This window comes from Micromesistius poutassou (genome assembly GCF_964030765.1).
Source record: "Micromesistius poutassou genome assembly, chromosome: 3".
Taxonomy (NCBI): Eukaryota; Metazoa; Chordata; class Actinopteri; order Gadiformes; family Gadidae; genus Micromesistius; species Micromesistius poutassou.
In genome coordinates this window covers 4,028,208-4,047,331 of record NC_140273.1, presented here as the reverse complement: position 1 = coordinate 4,047,331, position 19,124 = coordinate 4,028,208, and the positions used below count along the sequence as shown (strand labels likewise).

Here is a 19,124-nt window from a genome sequence, read left to right as displayed (position 1 = left end):
GCTGCCACCTACCTGGATTCTAATGTAAAACCATTTTAGTTACAGCAATCTTTTTGGCGTCACGATATACCAGAGATTGATAATGGCCGCCATTGATTTAGCATGCACAGTATGTATGTGTGTGTGTGTGTAGGGGTTCTGTAGGCTGCTGTTGGCACATGACATCATAACCTCTAGGAGGTAAAACCTCACCCAGCCGGGCCATACGCTGGGCTGTCATCCTAGCCCTCACGGTAATATAAATACACTCCGCTCACGGGCGCGGTTCACGACGTGCTCACCCAAAATAGGCCCGCCGGTTACAAGTGAGCGAGCACTTGACACCCTGCTCATCCCTTCAGATTCCACTCAATTAGAGTGCTAATGCAATAGGTTGTTGTATCTGTAGGAGCTATTTTATAGACTAGGCTGGACTGAAGCCAAGACTGACACCAAGGGTGTCAGCAACAAAAGGTTCATGAACAAAAGGATCTTTGGAGTTTGATTTTTTATACACCAATATTTTTTATTTCATTGCTACAGTAATCGATCTTTTTTTTTCTTTATCATAATTCTACACCAATTGTATTTGACTATTTATTTTGTTTTTAAACAATGCTTAAATGAATCTTAGTGCATTACAATGTGCAGCAGCAATACATTCACCTACAATCACAAACAATGCAATGGAACAGACACATTCTTACAACTTGGCGGTGTCTATGAAGGATCTGGTCAGAACCATGTGTCTAAACGGTGCTCCACTCACCCAGAGGAATGCTGTGCTCACTGATGACCCGGTCCTGTTCTCGCGTCGGTGAGTGACCTTCGATCTCTACCTGCGTCTGATACAGGTTGTTCGTGATGTTATGGACACCTGTGTAGGAAAAGACATTTTAATACACCCACCCACTGTGGATTACTGTGTGTTCACACCAAACGTCGCGGCGCGACACGTTTCAATACAAAGTCAACGTAGAGACGCGTATCAGGCAAAATTTGTCGCGGCACAAACCTGCGGCAAGATTTGATTGACGGCGCGACATTTTTCCCTGTCACAGGCGGGCACGTTCACGTGGATTTGCAGCGCGACAAATTTCGCTGAAGTTGAAATATTTGAACTTTGCCGCGGCATTCGCGTGAGACAGCTTCACTCCCTGTGAGTAACGTGAGTGAAGTAACGTAAAACAGCCAATCAGCGTTCAACCGGCCGGGCCAACCGTTCCCTGCACTCTGCAGTGAACCGCAGCTTGGAGGAGAAAGTGATTGTTGCCGTTTGCGACTCCCGGAGCTCTATATATAATATTATATAATATTATATAATATAATATATAAATATTGATATATTATAATATATATGATATATATAATATCACGGCACAAAGCGGTGTGCGCCTCCAGATTATATTATTAACCCATAAACGACGGGCATTCCAACGTCTCTCCCTCTTCCACAACAGGTAAAGACATGCAATGGTGGTTATCTCGGCCATGGTTGATGAGACTGAATTGGCATGAAGGACCGTTGGCGGGAAAAACGCTCCGCGACAAAATTCGCTCTGCGGCAAAATTTGCCTGACATAACTGCACACATAAATGCACAGCGACAGATTATGATTTGTCACGCAGCAAAACTTCAGCGACAGCCCGACCAGGCGAAAAATGTGTCTTTTGGCGCGAACACACGGTTACGGTTTCGTAACAGCGAATCTAAGTATCTAAGTATCTAGAGTTGTATCTAAGTAAACTCCTAAGTAAACTCTTAGTATCACTTCAGGTTTACCCATTTTAGGAGCTTCCTCTTTGTGCTGAATTTCCTTAACATTCGTCTCGGGGCCCGGGGCCACGTCCTGGATCATGCTGTCCTCGGACGCGCTGGCCGCTGGCTCCTCCTCCGACGGCCCTGTGCTCTCGTCCGCCCGGCCCTCCGTGCAGGCCTCCTCCAGGGCCGCCTTCAGCTCCTGGCCCGGGAAGTCATTCAGAGCGTGGATCGGCAGCGCAGGGGCCTCCATGTTGGCCGGCTCCTCCGCCACCTCCACCTCCGCCTCCGCCTCTGCCTCCACCTCTGCCCCCGCCGCCACCGCCGCCGCCGCCGCCCCCGCCTGGGGACGGACCTCCAGGAGCTCCTCCACGGGGGGCTCTTCGGCCGCTGGTTCGGCGGGCTGCGTGCTCTTCTGTTGCTCCGGGATGTCCCGTGGTGCGGAGTGGGCGACGGCGACTGTGACGGCGGCGGCGGCGGCGGCGGTGGCGGCGGCGGCGGCCGGGAGCTCTCGGCCCGGTTCCAGCTCGGCTCCGGAGCAGGAGCTCCCCTCCAGCAGCTCGGGCAGGTCGGGCTCCACGATGGAGTCGTCCTCGCCGCCCACCTCGTCCACCGTCACCAGCTCCTCCATGTTCCCCGGGTACCAGCACTCGCCCTCCGTGTCCTCTCCGCTCTCATCGCACGCCTCCACCTGGGAGCAGCGCAGGGGGGGGGGTCACTTTATCTCTCGCTTTCTCTCCCATCTCACAAATGGATAGATTGATAGATAGATAGATTGATAGAGAGAGGGCAAGGGATAGACAGACAGACAGACAGACAGACAGACAGACAGACAGACAGACAGACAGACAGACAGACAGACAGACAGACAGACAGATAGATAGATAGATAGATAGATAGATAGATAGATAGATAGATAGATAGATGGATAGATAGATAGATAGAGATTGAGAGAGAGAGAGAGAGAGAGAGAGAGAGAGAGAGAGAGAGAGAGAGAGAGCCAGAGATAGATACAGACAGACAGACAGACCGATAGATTAAAAAAATGCTCACTTGATTTTCCTTCACACATGCTGTAACCTCTGTTTGGTTTGCTTCACCTCTGCTTTGCTGAGGAGAAGACAATCTTTCCTTCAACTGGTGGCCCTTTATCAGAGAGAAAACACATGTTTAACAGATCGAAAATGTGAGTCTTTGATTGATTACCCAGTAACCAAAAGCTGCAAACTGACGCATAAAAAGGCAGGTATATAGGGCCTTTTGAGTTAATATTCAAGTTGTATCCTACCTTTTGTAAACTTGGATCAGGAAGAATCCATAGCACTACTATGTAACCAATTATATCACGTTCATAATTTCTTTATGGTTGGTTTACCTTTAAACAACCCAAAAATAAGGACTTATTCCCTATTATATCAGTTTTATCAGCAGGAATGTGTTATGGTCCATCAATGTCTAAGGAAAACCATCAAAGAGTTCATGTGCTTACAGTATTCCCAGTGGTATTCCCGGCAGTATTCCCAGCGTTATTCACAGCAGGATTCCCAGGAGCGGGTTGGCTCTCCTGCTTCTCCTTGGGGCCGTGCCTCCTACTTGTCTTTTTGCTCCTTCCTTTCCCCGGTGAACTTTGCCTCCTATCTTCCGGCGTTCTGGAACACATCTCCTCTGTCATGTCCGACTCGGAATGCCGGGTCCGGCTGTGGTAGTCCCCGGGGCCGTCCCTCCTCCTGGGCTTGGCCTCGTGTCTTTGATACAGCGCCCTGGGGAGCTTCTCCGTCTTGTAGCCCTGCTCCTTTGGATAGAAGTCCTCCTCCGGGTTCCTGTAGGAGCTGAAGGCCATGGCCTGAGGGCTGCCCCGGGGGTACCAGTCTCTGCCGCCCCTCATCCCTTCCCCTCCTCCTCCTCCTCCTGCTCCTCCTCCTCCTCCACCTCCACATCCACCACCTCCTCCTCCCCCTCCTCGCTGGTCTCCAGATCTGGGGCTGATCCGGTCCATGGGCTTGGGGTAATGCTTCCCCCCCCGGCGGTCCCCTCCGCCGCTCCGGTCCTCGTCGCCGCCGCCCGTCCCGTTCCTCCACAGCAGCTCGCTGTCCCGCTCGCGCTCCCTCTCCTCCTCGCCCCTGGCCCGCTGCTGGCAGCTCCAGTCCCAGGAGCCCCGGCGCTGGGCCTGGCCGTTGTGGGCCCCCCTCTCGGGGCCCCGGCCGGGCCCGCCCGGGGGGCTGTGGGCGGAGCTGCAGGAGGTGAAGCTGGGGCTGTGCGAGCGGGGGCTGAGGGAGCGGCTGATGGGGCTCCTGGAGCGAGCTCTCTCCGGCATGTAGCTGAGGGCAGGAGACGGGGATCGGGTTCAGGGCACACATTAACCCCCAGACCCCCGGCAGCGATACCGCAGGGAAACGTTCAAAAGCACATTCAGCAAATAATGCCGATTCTGTGTGCAGCCAGTTTTGACTGGTGGAAATACAACGTTAAAAAAAAAAGTTGTGATATACTGCTGTTTCAGATATTTCATCTTTGTTTAATATTTTTTTCTGATGACATTAATTAATCACTTTTTATTTGTATATTTAGAACTTAGAAAGAAGAAAGAAACTTGATTTTAAAATCAAAAAGGTAAACTGTCACATTTAGCAAATATGCCGATGCGGATTGCAGCCAGTTTCAACTGGTGGACATTTAACATAAAAAAAAGTTTTAAACATACTGCTGTCTCAGAAATTGGATCTTTGCTTGATTTTATTTTTAGATTCCATTAATTAATCACTTTTTATTAGTATTTGTATAAATTAGGAAACTTTTGATTTTAAAATCAGAAAGGAAAAAATAAAGAGGTCCTTACTGTTGGAAACTGGGAGTCTGGGAGTTGATATCATGAATGATTGAGTCCACATCCTTCCCTGGTTTCTGTTTGGAAAACAAAATGCAAAAATATAGCCTCACCCTATAGGGTCACACTTTTAAACCAGGTCCTGTGCTTTGAACCATGAGCCATGATCCACACTGTACGTCACACACACCACTACCAAAATAAAGCCAGCAAGAAACAATGTTGTTGTGCGCACTGACCTTCAGCTGGAGTTCCTTGTATCGCTTGGACATCCGAATCAGGAGCTTCTGATCGTTAATCATAGCAGGGCTCAGCTGGTAGTACTGCACCATGGCCTGGGCTGCCTCCACAAAGGCCATCTCCAGAAAGGCCTGGTGGGAAAAACAGCTGAATTACAGGTCCCTCCTGGCACTTTTACGGCCCTGACTCGCAGGGGTGCCTGTCAATTTTTTTTTGCATATCCCATGTCAACCCAAACGATCATGCTCACACCGTATTGTATTTCATTGCTTTTCGTCTAGTTAAGTTAATGCGCGTGACCGCAGATTTTAGAAACAACTTAAATTTGATGATGCTGCATAAGAAACGATGAACTCAGAGAACTTGACACACAGGGTGTCCTTCTGCGATGTTGTAAAACGGTCCATTTGGTATGACACAGCACTCAATATTAACGTTTACATTTCATTTTCCAAGGTTCGGACTTGGCATGGCCTGAACGTCTGCATTCAGCAAATCTCGTAAAGGTCAACTGACACATTCTGCATGCAAAAAGCTGAAAGTAACCAAACACTGAAAAAGACAGCTTCAGGCTAGACCCTAAACTTCACGTTTTGTCACACTAGTCCCCCAAACGTGACACGAACATCAATGGAAGCATATGTAACATATAGCACGGAGCTACCTGGTGTGTCGAGCGCATGAGGATGTAGTTGGTAACCTTCCCGAAGGGCAGGCCCAAGTTGATGACGTCGCTCTCGGTGCAGCTCCCCTCTGGGAGGTTGCAGATGTGGACGACCCGCCCCGGCGTGGACTTCCTGGGTGGAAACGGCTGGAAAAACACAATGGAAGAGAATGAAGAATATGTATTATTGACCCAAACACGAAACCAAACCCCCCCGAATATATTATCTCTAAACATACAGCTCTCGTACAATCCATTGACAGCCATGTTGTCGCTCATCCATTGCGGATTGGATGACAATTCTTGATGACATTGATGGCGCTGTGTGGCATGGACACACATTGGTAGAGTGGCATTGCATTAAGGCGGACGGGTCAGTTGAGAACCAGGGAGCCCCAGGTCTAATTGTTTTTCACTAAGCTGGGCATTCCCCGTTGTTTCCCCTACGAACGGCCGTACGTGTCGGCCTGTTGCTTTCTATAAATAGAATGAGATGTGGTGAAAGTGTCGCGGTGATAATGAGAATGTCCCTGTTTGGCTCGCCAACATCCTGACATCTTTGACCCTGTGTCACTAATCCCCCCCCCCTCAGGTTGCCAAATACAGGAAGCCCCTGCCCCTGCCCCCCGCTGTACGGCCAATCGTTGTGCAGCCAATTCTTATCCCGTCACACTCTTGTTTATGGATATAGGAGAGCAGCCGGTGACACGTAGCAGGGAAGTTTGTCTGTCTGAATGTCTGTCTGACTGTCTTGGACTGGTTTTCGTCAATCAAATCCAAAAAGCAGAAAGAATAGCACAACAACCTTGCCTTTCTCCTCCGATCGTAATGAGTGTTTCCAGCGAGCCATACACTAAACTCAATCTCGTCTCACTCTTCGTTTATTTTTTATTTTTTGGAGCAGCCACAACCCCTCTTTGGAGATAAGCCAGCAGGAGGTCAATCTTGATGGCTGTCTTCAGGCCGCGAGTAAGTTGCCAAACGGCTGTGGAGAAGATCATCTCTTCAGCAACTTTACGTGACATTTCTGTCATGTTGGAGGGGCTGGTTTATGATCCGACCAGCTACCATGCGGGGAACATTTGAAATGGGTGAGCGCAGCTGCGGCTAGTTAAAATATTTGCCTGACACCAACAAATTGCCACTGACAATGGCATTGCACCGTTTTTAGGAGGGTGGGGATATAGAATGTTCAACAGTTGTTTTTCCAGGGATCAGTGGTGAGATTTGGTGATTTTGATCCTAAAGCTAACTTGGAATTGGAGTTCACCATTTAAGATGTTTTTGTACACGCAAAGGATGTCATGCACACCATGAAGACATACAGTAAGTTAACAGGTTGTATAACCGCGATACAATGACTTCAATGCTGGTTGATCAAGTGTTTAATCCAATTTTACACTTGTTGTTATTCAAGGATGCCAGAAAGTGCTCTATCTATTATTTGTTTGCAGACTTTAATTACAATCCGCCCTATAAAGAAACTCAAGCTAACTGCATTCCAACATCTATGACATTTATAAATAGAAGTTATCCTCATCAGCTAAATCCAGTGCCTGTTGCTCATCAGATGTGTGGCAGATGTGGCACACTTCCTAATAACATCTCTGATCGTAAAGTTGTAAATACTCGAAAGCCCTTCTGTCCTCCTTTAATCTTCCTTCTTCCCATATTACCTTCTCCTAGCACCCTTCGTCCACACCCAGCACCCCACAGCGAACCCGCCCCGCCATGGCTTCACCAGCTGACGTCTGACGGACAGCTCCATGTGCGAAGACACGCCAGAGCACCTAGTACCTCCCCGGCTGGCCTCCCCCCGGCCAAGCCTGTTTTTACAGGGAATATGTCCGGAGAAAAGCCCAACACTAACAGACACTTGACAGCGGGTCCAGTGGCCACTCTGCGCGGCACAGAGTGAGAGAGCCCTGCAGAACATGAGTCCACGAGGGACATGAGTCCGCGAGGGTCTTGAACTGGGTTTAGCCTCTTGATGTACACGCGCGCCTGCCAAATCCCGCTGACACGTAAGCTGCCGCTAAATGTATAGGTGTCGGACATGCACACCGACCAAATGGCCCAGGGGAGGCTGAGCGCAGGGAGGAACAGGACGAAACTGCGGCGGGTGATTCACCGTGATTGAAAATAAACAATTTAGCAAGTTGTATAAATTGGTAGTGCATTATTTTTGCATTAGCTGATATTGAGCAGTTCACTTTTATGTGTATTATATGTATTCACAAAACAAGAGATCACAGTGTGTAACCAAAGACACTATGTCATTCGCTTCCAGAAGTGGGGGAAAGAATAGCCCAGCCAGCGTTATCAATTACGTAACCCCAATTGAGAGATAACCTCTCAACGTCTGACTGCAAAATCAGGCTGGCAACCACACATATATCTCAGGGCCTGCCAAACGGACATTAACAGCTTCAGATAGGGGGGGGGGTTATATTGAGTGATGATAATATTAAAGGCTCTTTTCTTACCATAACCTGACAGTAAAGGGCGCCGTAGATTGAGTCCATAGAACAGCTCTAGGAATAGGCCATCGACCATGCCACCTCACAACACAGGATTGAATGGTAGTCTGGCCCAGCGGTGGCTGCACTCGCTGTGGTTTGGCTCGAGAACCTCTTGGATGCAGGCTTGTTTTTGCAGCTTTACAGCCCGGCCCCTGTTGCTTCAACACGGCCATCAGGCTTGGCCGCACCCGGGAGCAACTGGTGTAAACCTCAACACCATTTGGTTTGACCACTTCATTTATCATTTCACTGCAGCTAAGACTGTACTTCAAAATGAAACTTTGTACTTTTTGCGTGTCTCAAGAAACCTGTGCATTGTCGCGCACAAATATGAGAGTTGATGAGGGTAATGCTTTGTTATTTTGAGAAACAAGCATTACTTAGGATGTAAGTAACAAGTATTTTTATAACCAAAACGTGTCCTGTTATATGGGAGTATAACAGGACACCACTTTTTACTAGGCTGAAGCCAAGATAAAACCAAAACACATTGGAATAACAAACAAGAGTGTATGACAAGTGATAATGGCCAACATATTGCATGTATATTTGTTGACATTAAACAGCTAGTGTAAATACATATCATATTTTGATTGCCTTTACATATTCACTAGTGATAATTTGCGATTATACACACTGTTTGTGTGAACATGAAAAAAGTATAATTGGTTTGTGTGACCTAAAATGAATGGAAAGTTTTGTCAAAATCAATCAATAAGATTCTCTCTTGTGAGGGACCTTTAACACACGACCCTTCGCGTGTGTAACTTCGACCCTTCGCCCTTTGACCCTGCTTTGGTTTCCTTCCCTGAAGTTAACCGACCGGACCCGGGCTGACGGCCGGACTGTCCCGAGGGGCCGTGACATGTTTGTTGTTCAGAGTGGAGATCTGTTTGGTGGATCCCGATGGGCAGATGGTCTGGTCCGCTTCACAGATTCTCTAAATGCTCCTGAAGCGGGAGGCCTGCACGCCGGGGCCACGGATCACCTTTCCACCCCGCTTACCCTGCTTACCCTGCTGAAACCCAACACCGATGGCGGCCCGGGAGGGGTGTGGAGGGGTCGGATGGGGGGTGGGGGGGGGGGGGTGGGGGGGTGGGGGGGGGGGGGGGGTGGGGGGGGGGGGGGGGTGGGGGGGTGGGGGGGTGGGGGGGGCTTTGGTCGTATGGGGGCGTGAGCCTCTGCTTCCATCAGTAAGCCATGTGTTTATTTCTCTTGTGCTTCATGGCTCTTATTCTGTTAGGTGGGGGGGGGGGGGTTGTGTTGTGTTTGTGTGTGTGTGTGTGTGTGTGTGTGTGTGTGCATGTGTGTGTGGGTGTGTGTGTGTGTGTGTGTGTATTCAATGTCTGTTTGTTTGTTTGTTTGTTTGTACGTGCACACATGTTAATGTTTGCGTGTGTGCGTGTGCGTGTGCGTGTGCGTGCGTGCGTGCGTGTGTGTGTGTGTCTCTGATACCCAGAACAACAGTAAAAAGCCCACCTGCTGGGCTCGGACAGGTGTGTGTTTATAGCTTGCTAACATTAGTCCACGTAGCGGAGCACAATAAGTGGTTCCCATTGTGGGTGGAAACAGTGACTGTGCCAAACTGTCCCAAAGGCCCTTCAGAGATATTCCTTAATGGAGAGAAATGTACTATTTCCCAAAACAATACACAAATGAACAGAAGATTGGAATAGATGTGTTTACATACTTATATTCTTACAATTTTCATATGGATTAAAATACATACTGTATATATTTTTGGGTTTTAATGACGATCAAATAAGTTATCTGCTCAATGATTCACCCAAATGTTCAGCTGAATAAAATACTGTGTAGGTGCATTAAGGCTAGGGTATGCAATTTGGAGAAACAAGCCGGAGTGAGACAGATATTTAAAGTAGCCAACCCAAAACACCCCACCCCTCTCTTCAGACCTCCGTCCAAAGCCACCCAAAATACATGACTAGCTTGCTAGCTTTAGCAAAAGGTCTGCCTAGCGGATCCTGGAAGACTCGGGTCATGCACGGTGACTGACCGGGCAGAGTGGCCGCAGGTAGCCCACCAAGCTAGGTAGACGGATAGGTATGCCATCCGATAATTTTATCTGGGCTTAATTAAATGATTGGACAGGTAACAGCCACAGATTCTGAATTATTTTCTTCTTTTTTTCAGAGCGTTTGATTTATTGAATGTTGTCGGCATGGAAAGAGATTTTCTCCAAATATGACAAAAAAAGAATCTAAAATATATTGCCTATGCTAGCTTTGATTTGCTTGCTGGAAATCGTCATGACTATTGACCCATAACACGAGACGCAAAGTGTGAGTGAGTGAGTGAGTGAGTGAGTGAGTGAGTGAGTGAGTGAGTGTGTGAGTGAGTAGGCGAGTCAGTCTATCAGCGTAGCCTCCAATATTCCACAGTAAATGTAAAATGTTGACAATGCACCGGTCCAACAACGTGTTTTGAACCATGCATGGATGCGTATTCCGGAGCATAACGGCATGGCAACCGCATCGGAGACAGGAGGTAGGAGGGCGGTAGCACTCTCTCCTCTCAGTCAGCTGTGGTGCATCACCCCAACGCACTCGCACCACCAACTGGGTTTTACTTTTCAGGCCAGCAGACGGCTAGCAACAGCTGCTAGTTTTCAGCCCATGTCGGGGGCCAAGCGCACAGACACTAAAGCAATCTGAGGCAGCCAGGGAGGGGGTGACTAGTGAGTGAAGACTGAGGGGTGTGCCTCGGGGAATACGCTAAATTAATTGCGGAAAAGAGGCTGTGACTGTTTACTTTCACTCGTGGGGACACTTTGGGAGTGGATTGGGGGGGTGGGGGGAGGGCGGTCAGCCGTTAGAAACAGTAGCAGGGATATGTGAAACAATTGCTGTATTACCTGACTGCCAAGGGCTGTGACTACAAAGTATTGCACTACTTGTTTGGTTTTCTATCTATCCCTCTATTCCATGTGTACCTGTGCCTGGAAAACTGCAATTTTCTCTTGAAACAATTTTACTCTTTTACTTTGGAAGTCTCTTTGCTAAGGGGGAAAGTGGTGGATAATTAAACAATGGCAAATGAAGAAATGTACTTAACAATGGCATTATTATCAGCCTATTTTCATACTTGTGAGTTTTTTTCCCAAATATGTGCCTATTCTGTGCACATTCTATGCATTCAAGTCTATTTTTATCTTCCTCTACAGTGAGTCTGTTTAAATGCAACTTAACATATCACTTATGCCACAGAACCAACACTAACAGTCCATTTGTGATATCTGGTTCGAAGGGAAATGGCAAAGAAGTAGTGTTGTGTGAGTGTTGAGTTGAGAACCAGCAGCTGTCTACCGCCCCAACCCCTGTCCACTTGTCCACATCTGCTACTCAAACACTGGCACATTACAATGCACTAACCTAAACACTCTTCTACTTACAGGGCCCTGTGTAAGACTAGTCTCCTAATGCTAACCGACCACAATGAGTCTGACTGTTGAAATCATTTTTATCCTGCTGATCTCAAGCTGGGTGCAAGCTGAACCCAGATGTAGACAATACTAAAATACTAAAAACACTGAACCTCCTCAAATCATAAAAGGAAATGAAGAGGGACATTAATGATCATTTTGCAGTATCAATCTGGAGAAGTAAATCTAGATAATACTAGATTAAGAACAAACAAAAACCTAGGTCGGAGGGAATATTATATATTTACTTTCTAATAATATATTAACTAGATTCCAACTGATTTCATTGAACATTACTTCTGTAAAGTACATATAATATGTAAATATGTATGTGTGTGTAAATGTGTGCTGTGTTAATATGTAAAGCATCTTCATTTTTGTGTTGCATAAGCAAAACACAATTGTGTTCACTGATGAGTACCGCAACATGCTGCTTGTTACTTTTGCTCAGTTACTCCCTCATTGAAAGGTGGCACATATAGGAGTCAATTTGTTGATATGAAATGAGCTGAACAAGAATCAACCCATTACCACCTCAGGTCCGACAACATTCCCATTCAGTCTGTCACATTAGACTGAGCCCAATGAGACCCTGCGTGTTCAGGGCTACGTGGTATAATATACGGTGTAGCCCATCATCTATCATGGAAAGGGATTTACATCTACAGGAAAAACCTTGTGAATCAGCAGTGTAGGAAGCCAAACATTTGCCTGACCTTTGCCCCTGGCTGGTGTAAGGTAAATCCGACGGCTGCCATGGGGTAACTCTTCATTCCTGCAGCTGGTAAGTAGGGCAAATTGGTGCCTGAGGACACATCTATAGATAGAACATAAATATACATGTAAAAAATAAATATACATACTGGATTGTAACAGTTACAGATAGTTACAAGATAAGTAACAGATAAGATCTGAAGATATGAAGATATATATCATAACATGAAATTAAGCCAGAGCTGAAACAAATCAGGAAAATATATGAAGGCTAAACAAATTAAAAAAACCATATCAGAAAATACAAATCCAACCTGTAACACCAATAAATATATAATGAATGAAAACACAAATAGGACAATGAAGGGATATTTAAAAAAATCCCAGAATACAGATTAAATGTTCTCATTAAATCAGTTTCATAAAGCCATCTCTGACATAGAGAGCCTGATTTGTTCAGGGGGATCATGTCTTCATGACGCCCCCATAGCAAAGGCTGTGCTCCTTTTCTTTTCGCCTGGACATGGGAACCGACTGTGTCCAAGTATCTGGGCTAAAAGTACAGGGCCATGGCCGTGAAGGGTCTGACGTCTTCATGGGATACACAGCAACTATTGTTTTGAGACTCAAGTCAAAGTGCTGAAAGTGTCAAACCATAATGTGACATATGCAACGGGTAAGCTTCTATTCTTCCATCCAAAAAAGAAAAATACTGTCTCTCGCAATCATCCATTATCATCAAATCAATTCTTAATGTTTAGTTGCGAGCACCCACTGTGTACCTTTGTTTGAACTCTACAACGACCCCCTGACCCACATAGCTGCTGTCTAAAAACAAACAGCGTCTGCCACATTGTCAGGGGAACAAGGAATCTCTCAGAGAATCACGGATGTGGGCGGGTGGGGTTAGTGACCCTACCTTGACCGGGGGCAGAGTAGACCATTGAGTTATTGGCCGCCGTGTTCGGACCTCCGTTGGACGCGCCGCTGCCTGTGAAGTGCTCGGCTCCGGATGCTAGCCCCGTCGCGCTGCTGGGAGCCACAGGAGGGATGGTTATTTTAGCCGCCACTCGCATTCTGTGACACAGCTCATGTTCACCGAGACCGCGACAAATAGGCTTTGAGCAGCGAGGACAGCAAAATATCCCCTCCCCAGCTACCTGGAAAATTTTCAAAATGCTTAGAAACCGTCACGCATGTGAGTCAATGAGAACGCACTGCTGTTCCAAGGTGGTCCTGATAGAAAGACACGCTGGCTGTGTGTCCACACAACATCCTATAAATAAAGGTGAAAGCATGCGGCGCATACGTCAGCTGTCAGTGGGGCTGAAGCCCGGACAACACACAACATTTTGTGCACACCACAAAGCTTTGTGTTGTGTGCCCTGGATGGTTTGAGATGAACTCACCCCTCGGTGGCGTACAGAGATCGGTTCTGCAGGTGTAGCTTTCCCTTCACGTGCTGATCCCAGTCCTGAGAAACACACAACAACGAACGCGCACACACACACACACACACACACACCGACACACAGAGTCAGCCGGGCTCGACCAGTGTTTTGCAATGCCTCCTCCCTCCCACACTTCGCTACATACCCGTTGGATAAGCTCATGGCTGAGGGGGAATTAAAGAGACCACAGGAGAGAGAGCGGGCTACTGTCGTCTTTTCAGAGCCAAACTAATAATAAGTCCTTGACCAAGACATGGGTGTTGTCATAGTATTCTAAATAGTCTTTGTCATATTATTATTATAGTTTGTCTTGTGTTACCTTTGTCAACTGATATTTTTTGTCAACTGATTTTTTGTCAACGGTTTGGGTGCTGCCATGTCAATAACCTCCACAATACTTTCCCTTCACCATTTAATTTTGTTATAGAATAGTGTGTGGAATACTATATTATTATATGGTATACTATACTATTTGTACAGCTTGTAATCAAAATAAATATTGTTAACCTTGGAGGAATGCTCTCCCTAGAAATGAATGAATGAGTTTGATATACCCCACCATAAATCTGCACACAATGAATGTTATGTATCCAGAACCTTACTGCATATTGTATTAAGGATGTAGACCTCCGAGTTATCTGGTGCAAACATCATTTATTTTTGCTTTTACATTTAAATGCATAATAGGATACTCTATCCATTTAAGTGAGCTGAGATTTGCTCATGCAATATATCAGTCAGTCTGTCTCAGTCTCTTTCACCCACCTTGAGGTTGTAGACCTTCTTCTCACAGATCGTGCACTGGTGTGGCAGATGGGAAGGCGTGGTCCCGAGGTAATCATTGACCTGATGCGACTGAAGGGTCCGGGCCACTCCAGACAGCGGATCCTCCCCTCCCTGTAGCGGTGGGAAGCCCAGAAACCCCTGAGATCCACCTGAGAACGCAGCGCCCCCCCCTCCTGTGTTGAACTTGGGGTCAGTGGTAGGTTCCTCTGGATTGTACAGGTCAGCTCGGGAACGGGTCGGCTGCCCGGATGAATTCCACCCTTTGGCGTTGGCGGACATTTCCATCTTCCCGGTGTGGCACAGGTTGCCGGCGTTTCCCTTCCAAGGCTCCTTAAGTCCAGTGCCGGGATAGGAACTCATCTTCTGTTCACCGCCACAAAACCCAGACTGTTGTCCCTGCATCTCCTGTCCGTAGTACTCTCTGTGGAACCCGCCATTGTTTGAGATTTTCGCCTGAGTGTTTGTGGACGTGTACTGCCCGTCCCCGGCCTTACTCGTCGCTATGGACGTACCGCCCTGGAAGCCACCGTACTGCATGCGCCTGTCAGTGTCGGAAGGATATCCCGTCTTTTTGCCATAGTCCCCTCCACCCTGGTGGCCCATGGCTGAGCCCCCGCCGTAGTTGTTCAGACCCACGTTGCCGAGGTTCTGGTTGAAGGCTCCCCCCACCAGGGCCCCCAGCGCTGAGTTAGAATTGGGGAAGCCCAGGCCCCCGTTGGGGAAGGCCCCTTGTGGGTTCCCCACCATGGTGGACGAACGGAGCTGATTCAACAGCGGCTGGGACATGGCCACATTTGACAGGACCTGGTTCAGGACCGTGGCTGCAGAGGCAGCACTGGCGGCGCTGGCTGCGTTGCCTCCCACAGCACCCTGGGCCAACTTAAGGCGATGGAGGGTGAGCTGGGCCTGCAGTTGAGCAAGCTGGAGGCCGGCAGGACTCAGGAAGAGCTGCTGGTTCTGCTGGTTTTGATTGAGTCCGGCCTGCCCAGGTTGACCAGGCTGCCCAGTCAGACCAACACCAGTAGGCGGCGGGCTGTCGAAGAACGATCCTTTCTTGTTGTTGACGTTGTTGGCTGCGTTGCCACTGTGAACAGAAGACCAATCAAATACTTAACAAAGGAAATGAGTGCGTTCTACTTTTAATTTTTGTGTCAACAATGTAAATCACACCAAAATTTGTCTGCTCAAAGAAGGGTTCCCGGATCCACCGGTCCCAGAAAACACAAAGCACAAAACGAAAACCTTAAAGCCTTAAACTGTCAAATGCGAGAATGTCAGAATTTACATAGGATATAAACAGGATAATCAAAATAATATATTTATTATTAACCTGTTAGAAGTTTTACTGTTTTTAATGACAAATCAAGAAAGTGACAAAAAAATATCCAGTATTGCCTAGCATGTGACGTCCTCATCACCAGCCTTAGGGAAAGCAATGAACAACTTCTGCTAACTTGTTATTTAATTGTAAAAATATGCAACAACAACCAATGAAGATTTCACCATGGGCTATATTAATTGCCTTTGCTATACAGATGATTGCGAAAAAACATTTTCCTTTTAAAGAAAACAGTGATTGACCCGGATGTGATGCAGACCTGATCAAGCAATAATAATAACATGTCCTCCTAAAGGCAATTTGTGGTAACTAATACCGTAATGGAATTCCTAGGTGACTACAGATTGTGGAAGAGCTAAAAAGGCATCCTAGGTCCATAATTCTGGAAAATTCTGAATTACGCAGGCCGAGCTAAAGCGACATGCACATTAGCTAGCTATACGGTGGACATCCTCTGCCTAGCCAAACTGTAGCTCTGGTTGGTTTGGAATCTTTTGACTCCAGACCAGCACCTGTGCTCTGACCCTGGTTGACTGGTGTGTCGCTTCAGTTTCTGATGAATGCCCTCACATGATTTCTAAACTTAGGCCCCTCCACTATTAATCACATCATCCATGTGAAGGCGCCCGACACTGCCCTGCCCCGGCTATCACCAAACCGGGTCGGTTGGCAGCCTGAATCCCTGAGGAACCAATTGGATTTGACCGTGTAACATTTTGAGGGCAAGTAACTGACACATTTCTCATCGGTGCTGTTGTGCAAACATTGCTGACTGGTTAGAGCCTGTCATGTCGGTTTTTTTGACAAAGGAAGTGGACGTTGAATGGGAAGACACAGACAACAGAAATCAATATATGCCATTGAGGAGAATGTGTGCCACTGAATACTGCAGAGGATTAGCGCCTTAGGGGCTATGTGCTGGTTGGGTTCTTGTCTTGTGTTATGGTCTGACAGTAAAGTTTACACATCATAAAGACATGTTGGTAATGTCTCTCACACATCTGCTACGCAACATGCATTCAAACAGTATGAATTCAGGAATAATTACGATAAAATAGGTGTAGGTGTTTATTTTGTCGCCCTTGTGCACATTAGTAGCTAACTATTTTTCATGCCATTAGCTAATTTTGTATTAATGCATCCAGATACCACACTAGATGCCTCACTATAGCTGCACCTTTCAATAAAGTGACCTGCTCTGCACCCATCCCATACCTATGTTTCACAAGCTGTCTGCTTGCTTTTGTAAACACTATAAATGGCCAGATAATGCAACTCCATCACTTACAAACGATAGACCATGAAGCTTTTTCAGGAGGGTAATGACTTGCCACTTTGTATAACATACATTTTATTTTATACATTTATACATTTAAAATATACATTTTGATTTATTATTTTTTGGTATGTTATTTGCACTATTATTTGCATCATATATTTGAATTTACATTTTACATATTTGTTACATTCATATTTAATACAATTATTACGAACAATATATATATATTTTTAAGTTTTATAAAAAGTAAACACAGAATAATGTGTGTGTGTGTGTGTGGGTGTGTGTGTGTGAGTGTGTGTGTGTGTGTGTGTGTGTGAGAGAGAGAGCGAAAGAGAGGGAGGGTAAGGGGAGGGAGGAAGAGAGAGACGGCGAGAGGGAGCGGGGAGAGAGAGAGAGAGAGCGAGAGAGGGGGGGGGCGAGAGAAAGAGGGGAGGAGAAAGAGAGAGAGAGAGAGAGAAAGAGAGTAGAGAGAGAGAAAGAAATGAGACCAGATTTGTTTGTTGAATATGTTTGGATGTGACCTGGAGGCTTCATCTTACAGTTAAAGCATGCCATTCCGTCATGAACTGAACACTTGAAAGTCCATATTGTGCAGCGGGCATACTCTCTATAAACTGAAGAACCATGCTGATGGAGCTAAACTTCCCTAGTCTATGACGCTAAGCTATTAATACGCACTTTCTGCTATCCTCACACATAGTGGACCAATATGGCCTCTTGGCAAGGGAACAGTTGATACTCAAGATGTGAACCCCCATGAGGCAGACATTGGATGGATAGCTGTCAAGTCGAGTTAATTTGATTTTTGGAAGCAGACGGTGACAAACTGTGACTAACTCTAAACCGAAAAGAAGTTTAAGGTTGTTGTTGTTGCTAGAAGCTTAACAAGAAAAGATTTTTTCACAAGCAACTTTTAAATGTTTTAAAATAGTTACATTAAAAGTGAAAAAATTGAAGAGTGAAAATACAGAAAAATAAAAGGACTTTTAACTACTTACTCTTTGTTATAACAAAATAACTGCCTGAAATAAATGTTCACTAACTAGAACTACATTGACATGTTCTCACATATATTTAATCCTTCACTTTAAATTGGAACAATTCTCAAGGCAAAAATAATACATCGCCTGTTGCATTTTAATGGAACAGCATTATCATTTTACATTATTATTATGATTATTATTATTATTAGGTGCCAAGCACGAAGTGCAAGGAACCTCTTGTTATTATTATTATTATTATTACTATTATTATTATTATTATTATTATTATTATTATCAAACAACCGGTTGCAAATGTGTTAATATTTTGTATGGATTGTGTATAATGAAAATATGCACACAATGGAAAAAACAATATGAGAGGAAAAGTTTAAAATAAAGAACATGTTAAGACTATTGTAACTATTGAAATATTTAAATAAATATGGCTGAAACTCTTGCAGGAAAAAATGTAATCAATCTAAACATTTTGTTGATCAAATAACTTAAACATTAAATTCACGGGGCTCTGACAAATCAAATGTTCAAAATGAAATTCTGTAAATATATAAATAAATATATATAAATATATAAAATTTATTATTAACGTATATTATAAATATACATATTACATTCATTCAAAATATTCAAAGATTAATAAATAAATAATTATAATTGAATTGACCGAATAAAGAATATATATTTAGTATAAACAACATATGTAATATAATCAAAAATATAAAGGAACTACTTCACATACTGTTCGTAGTGAAATGTGTCAATGGTTCTATTCTATTTTTAAGTATCCTTACATTGTATTTAAGATAGCAGTATTATATAATTTATAATAAGCAATACAGCATCAATGTACATATTTTTATATCACTGCACAAATGTATTTTTGCATATTTTACGTTCCTAAATACTGAAACTATTATATGTATTTATGCTGAGTAATAATGTATTTATTTATTCATATAATAACAGTACAACAACATACATACATACATACAATATACAACATACAACAAACATTTGCTTTGCCTCAACTATGACGTTATAATTGATTCCTAAACACTGATGATCAGCTCATCATACGTTGGAGAACTGACACTAAATTATTATACTAATCATACACCAGC

The 19,124-nt window shown here is 45.3% G+C and overlaps 1 protein-coding gene across 2 annotated transcripts in view; it reads right to left on the bottom strand.

The window, feature by feature from the left end:
- rbm20 (RNA binding motif protein 20) overlaps positions 1-19,124 on the bottom strand; it is a 43,103-nt gene that overhangs the window by 4,297 nt on the left and 19,682 nt on the right. Inside the window, exons 2-12 of one of the 2 annotated variants that reach the window (XM_084465111.1) lie at positions 14,361-15,465; positions 13,554-13,618; positions 13,064-13,176; positions 12,147-12,247; positions 5,467-5,613; positions 4,802-4,933; positions 4,575-4,639; positions 3,228-4,056; positions 2,792-2,884; positions 1,763-2,429; positions 749-856 (exon numbers count right to left, since the gene is read on the bottom strand). In XM_084465111.1, the coding sequence (XP_084321237.1) occupies positions 749-856; positions 1,763-2,429; positions 2,792-2,884; positions 3,228-4,056; positions 4,575-4,639; positions 4,802-4,933; positions 5,467-5,613; positions 12,147-12,247; positions 13,064-13,176; positions 13,554-13,618; positions 14,361-15,465 (3,425 nt within the window). The remainder of the gene's footprint in view (positions 1-748; positions 857-1,762; positions 2,430-2,791; positions 2,885-3,227; positions 4,057-4,574; positions 4,640-4,801; positions 4,934-5,466; positions 5,614-12,146; positions 12,248-13,063; positions 13,177-13,553; positions 13,619-14,360; positions 15,466-19,124) is intronic. The other variant, XM_084465112.1, reaches the window with a different exon arrangement.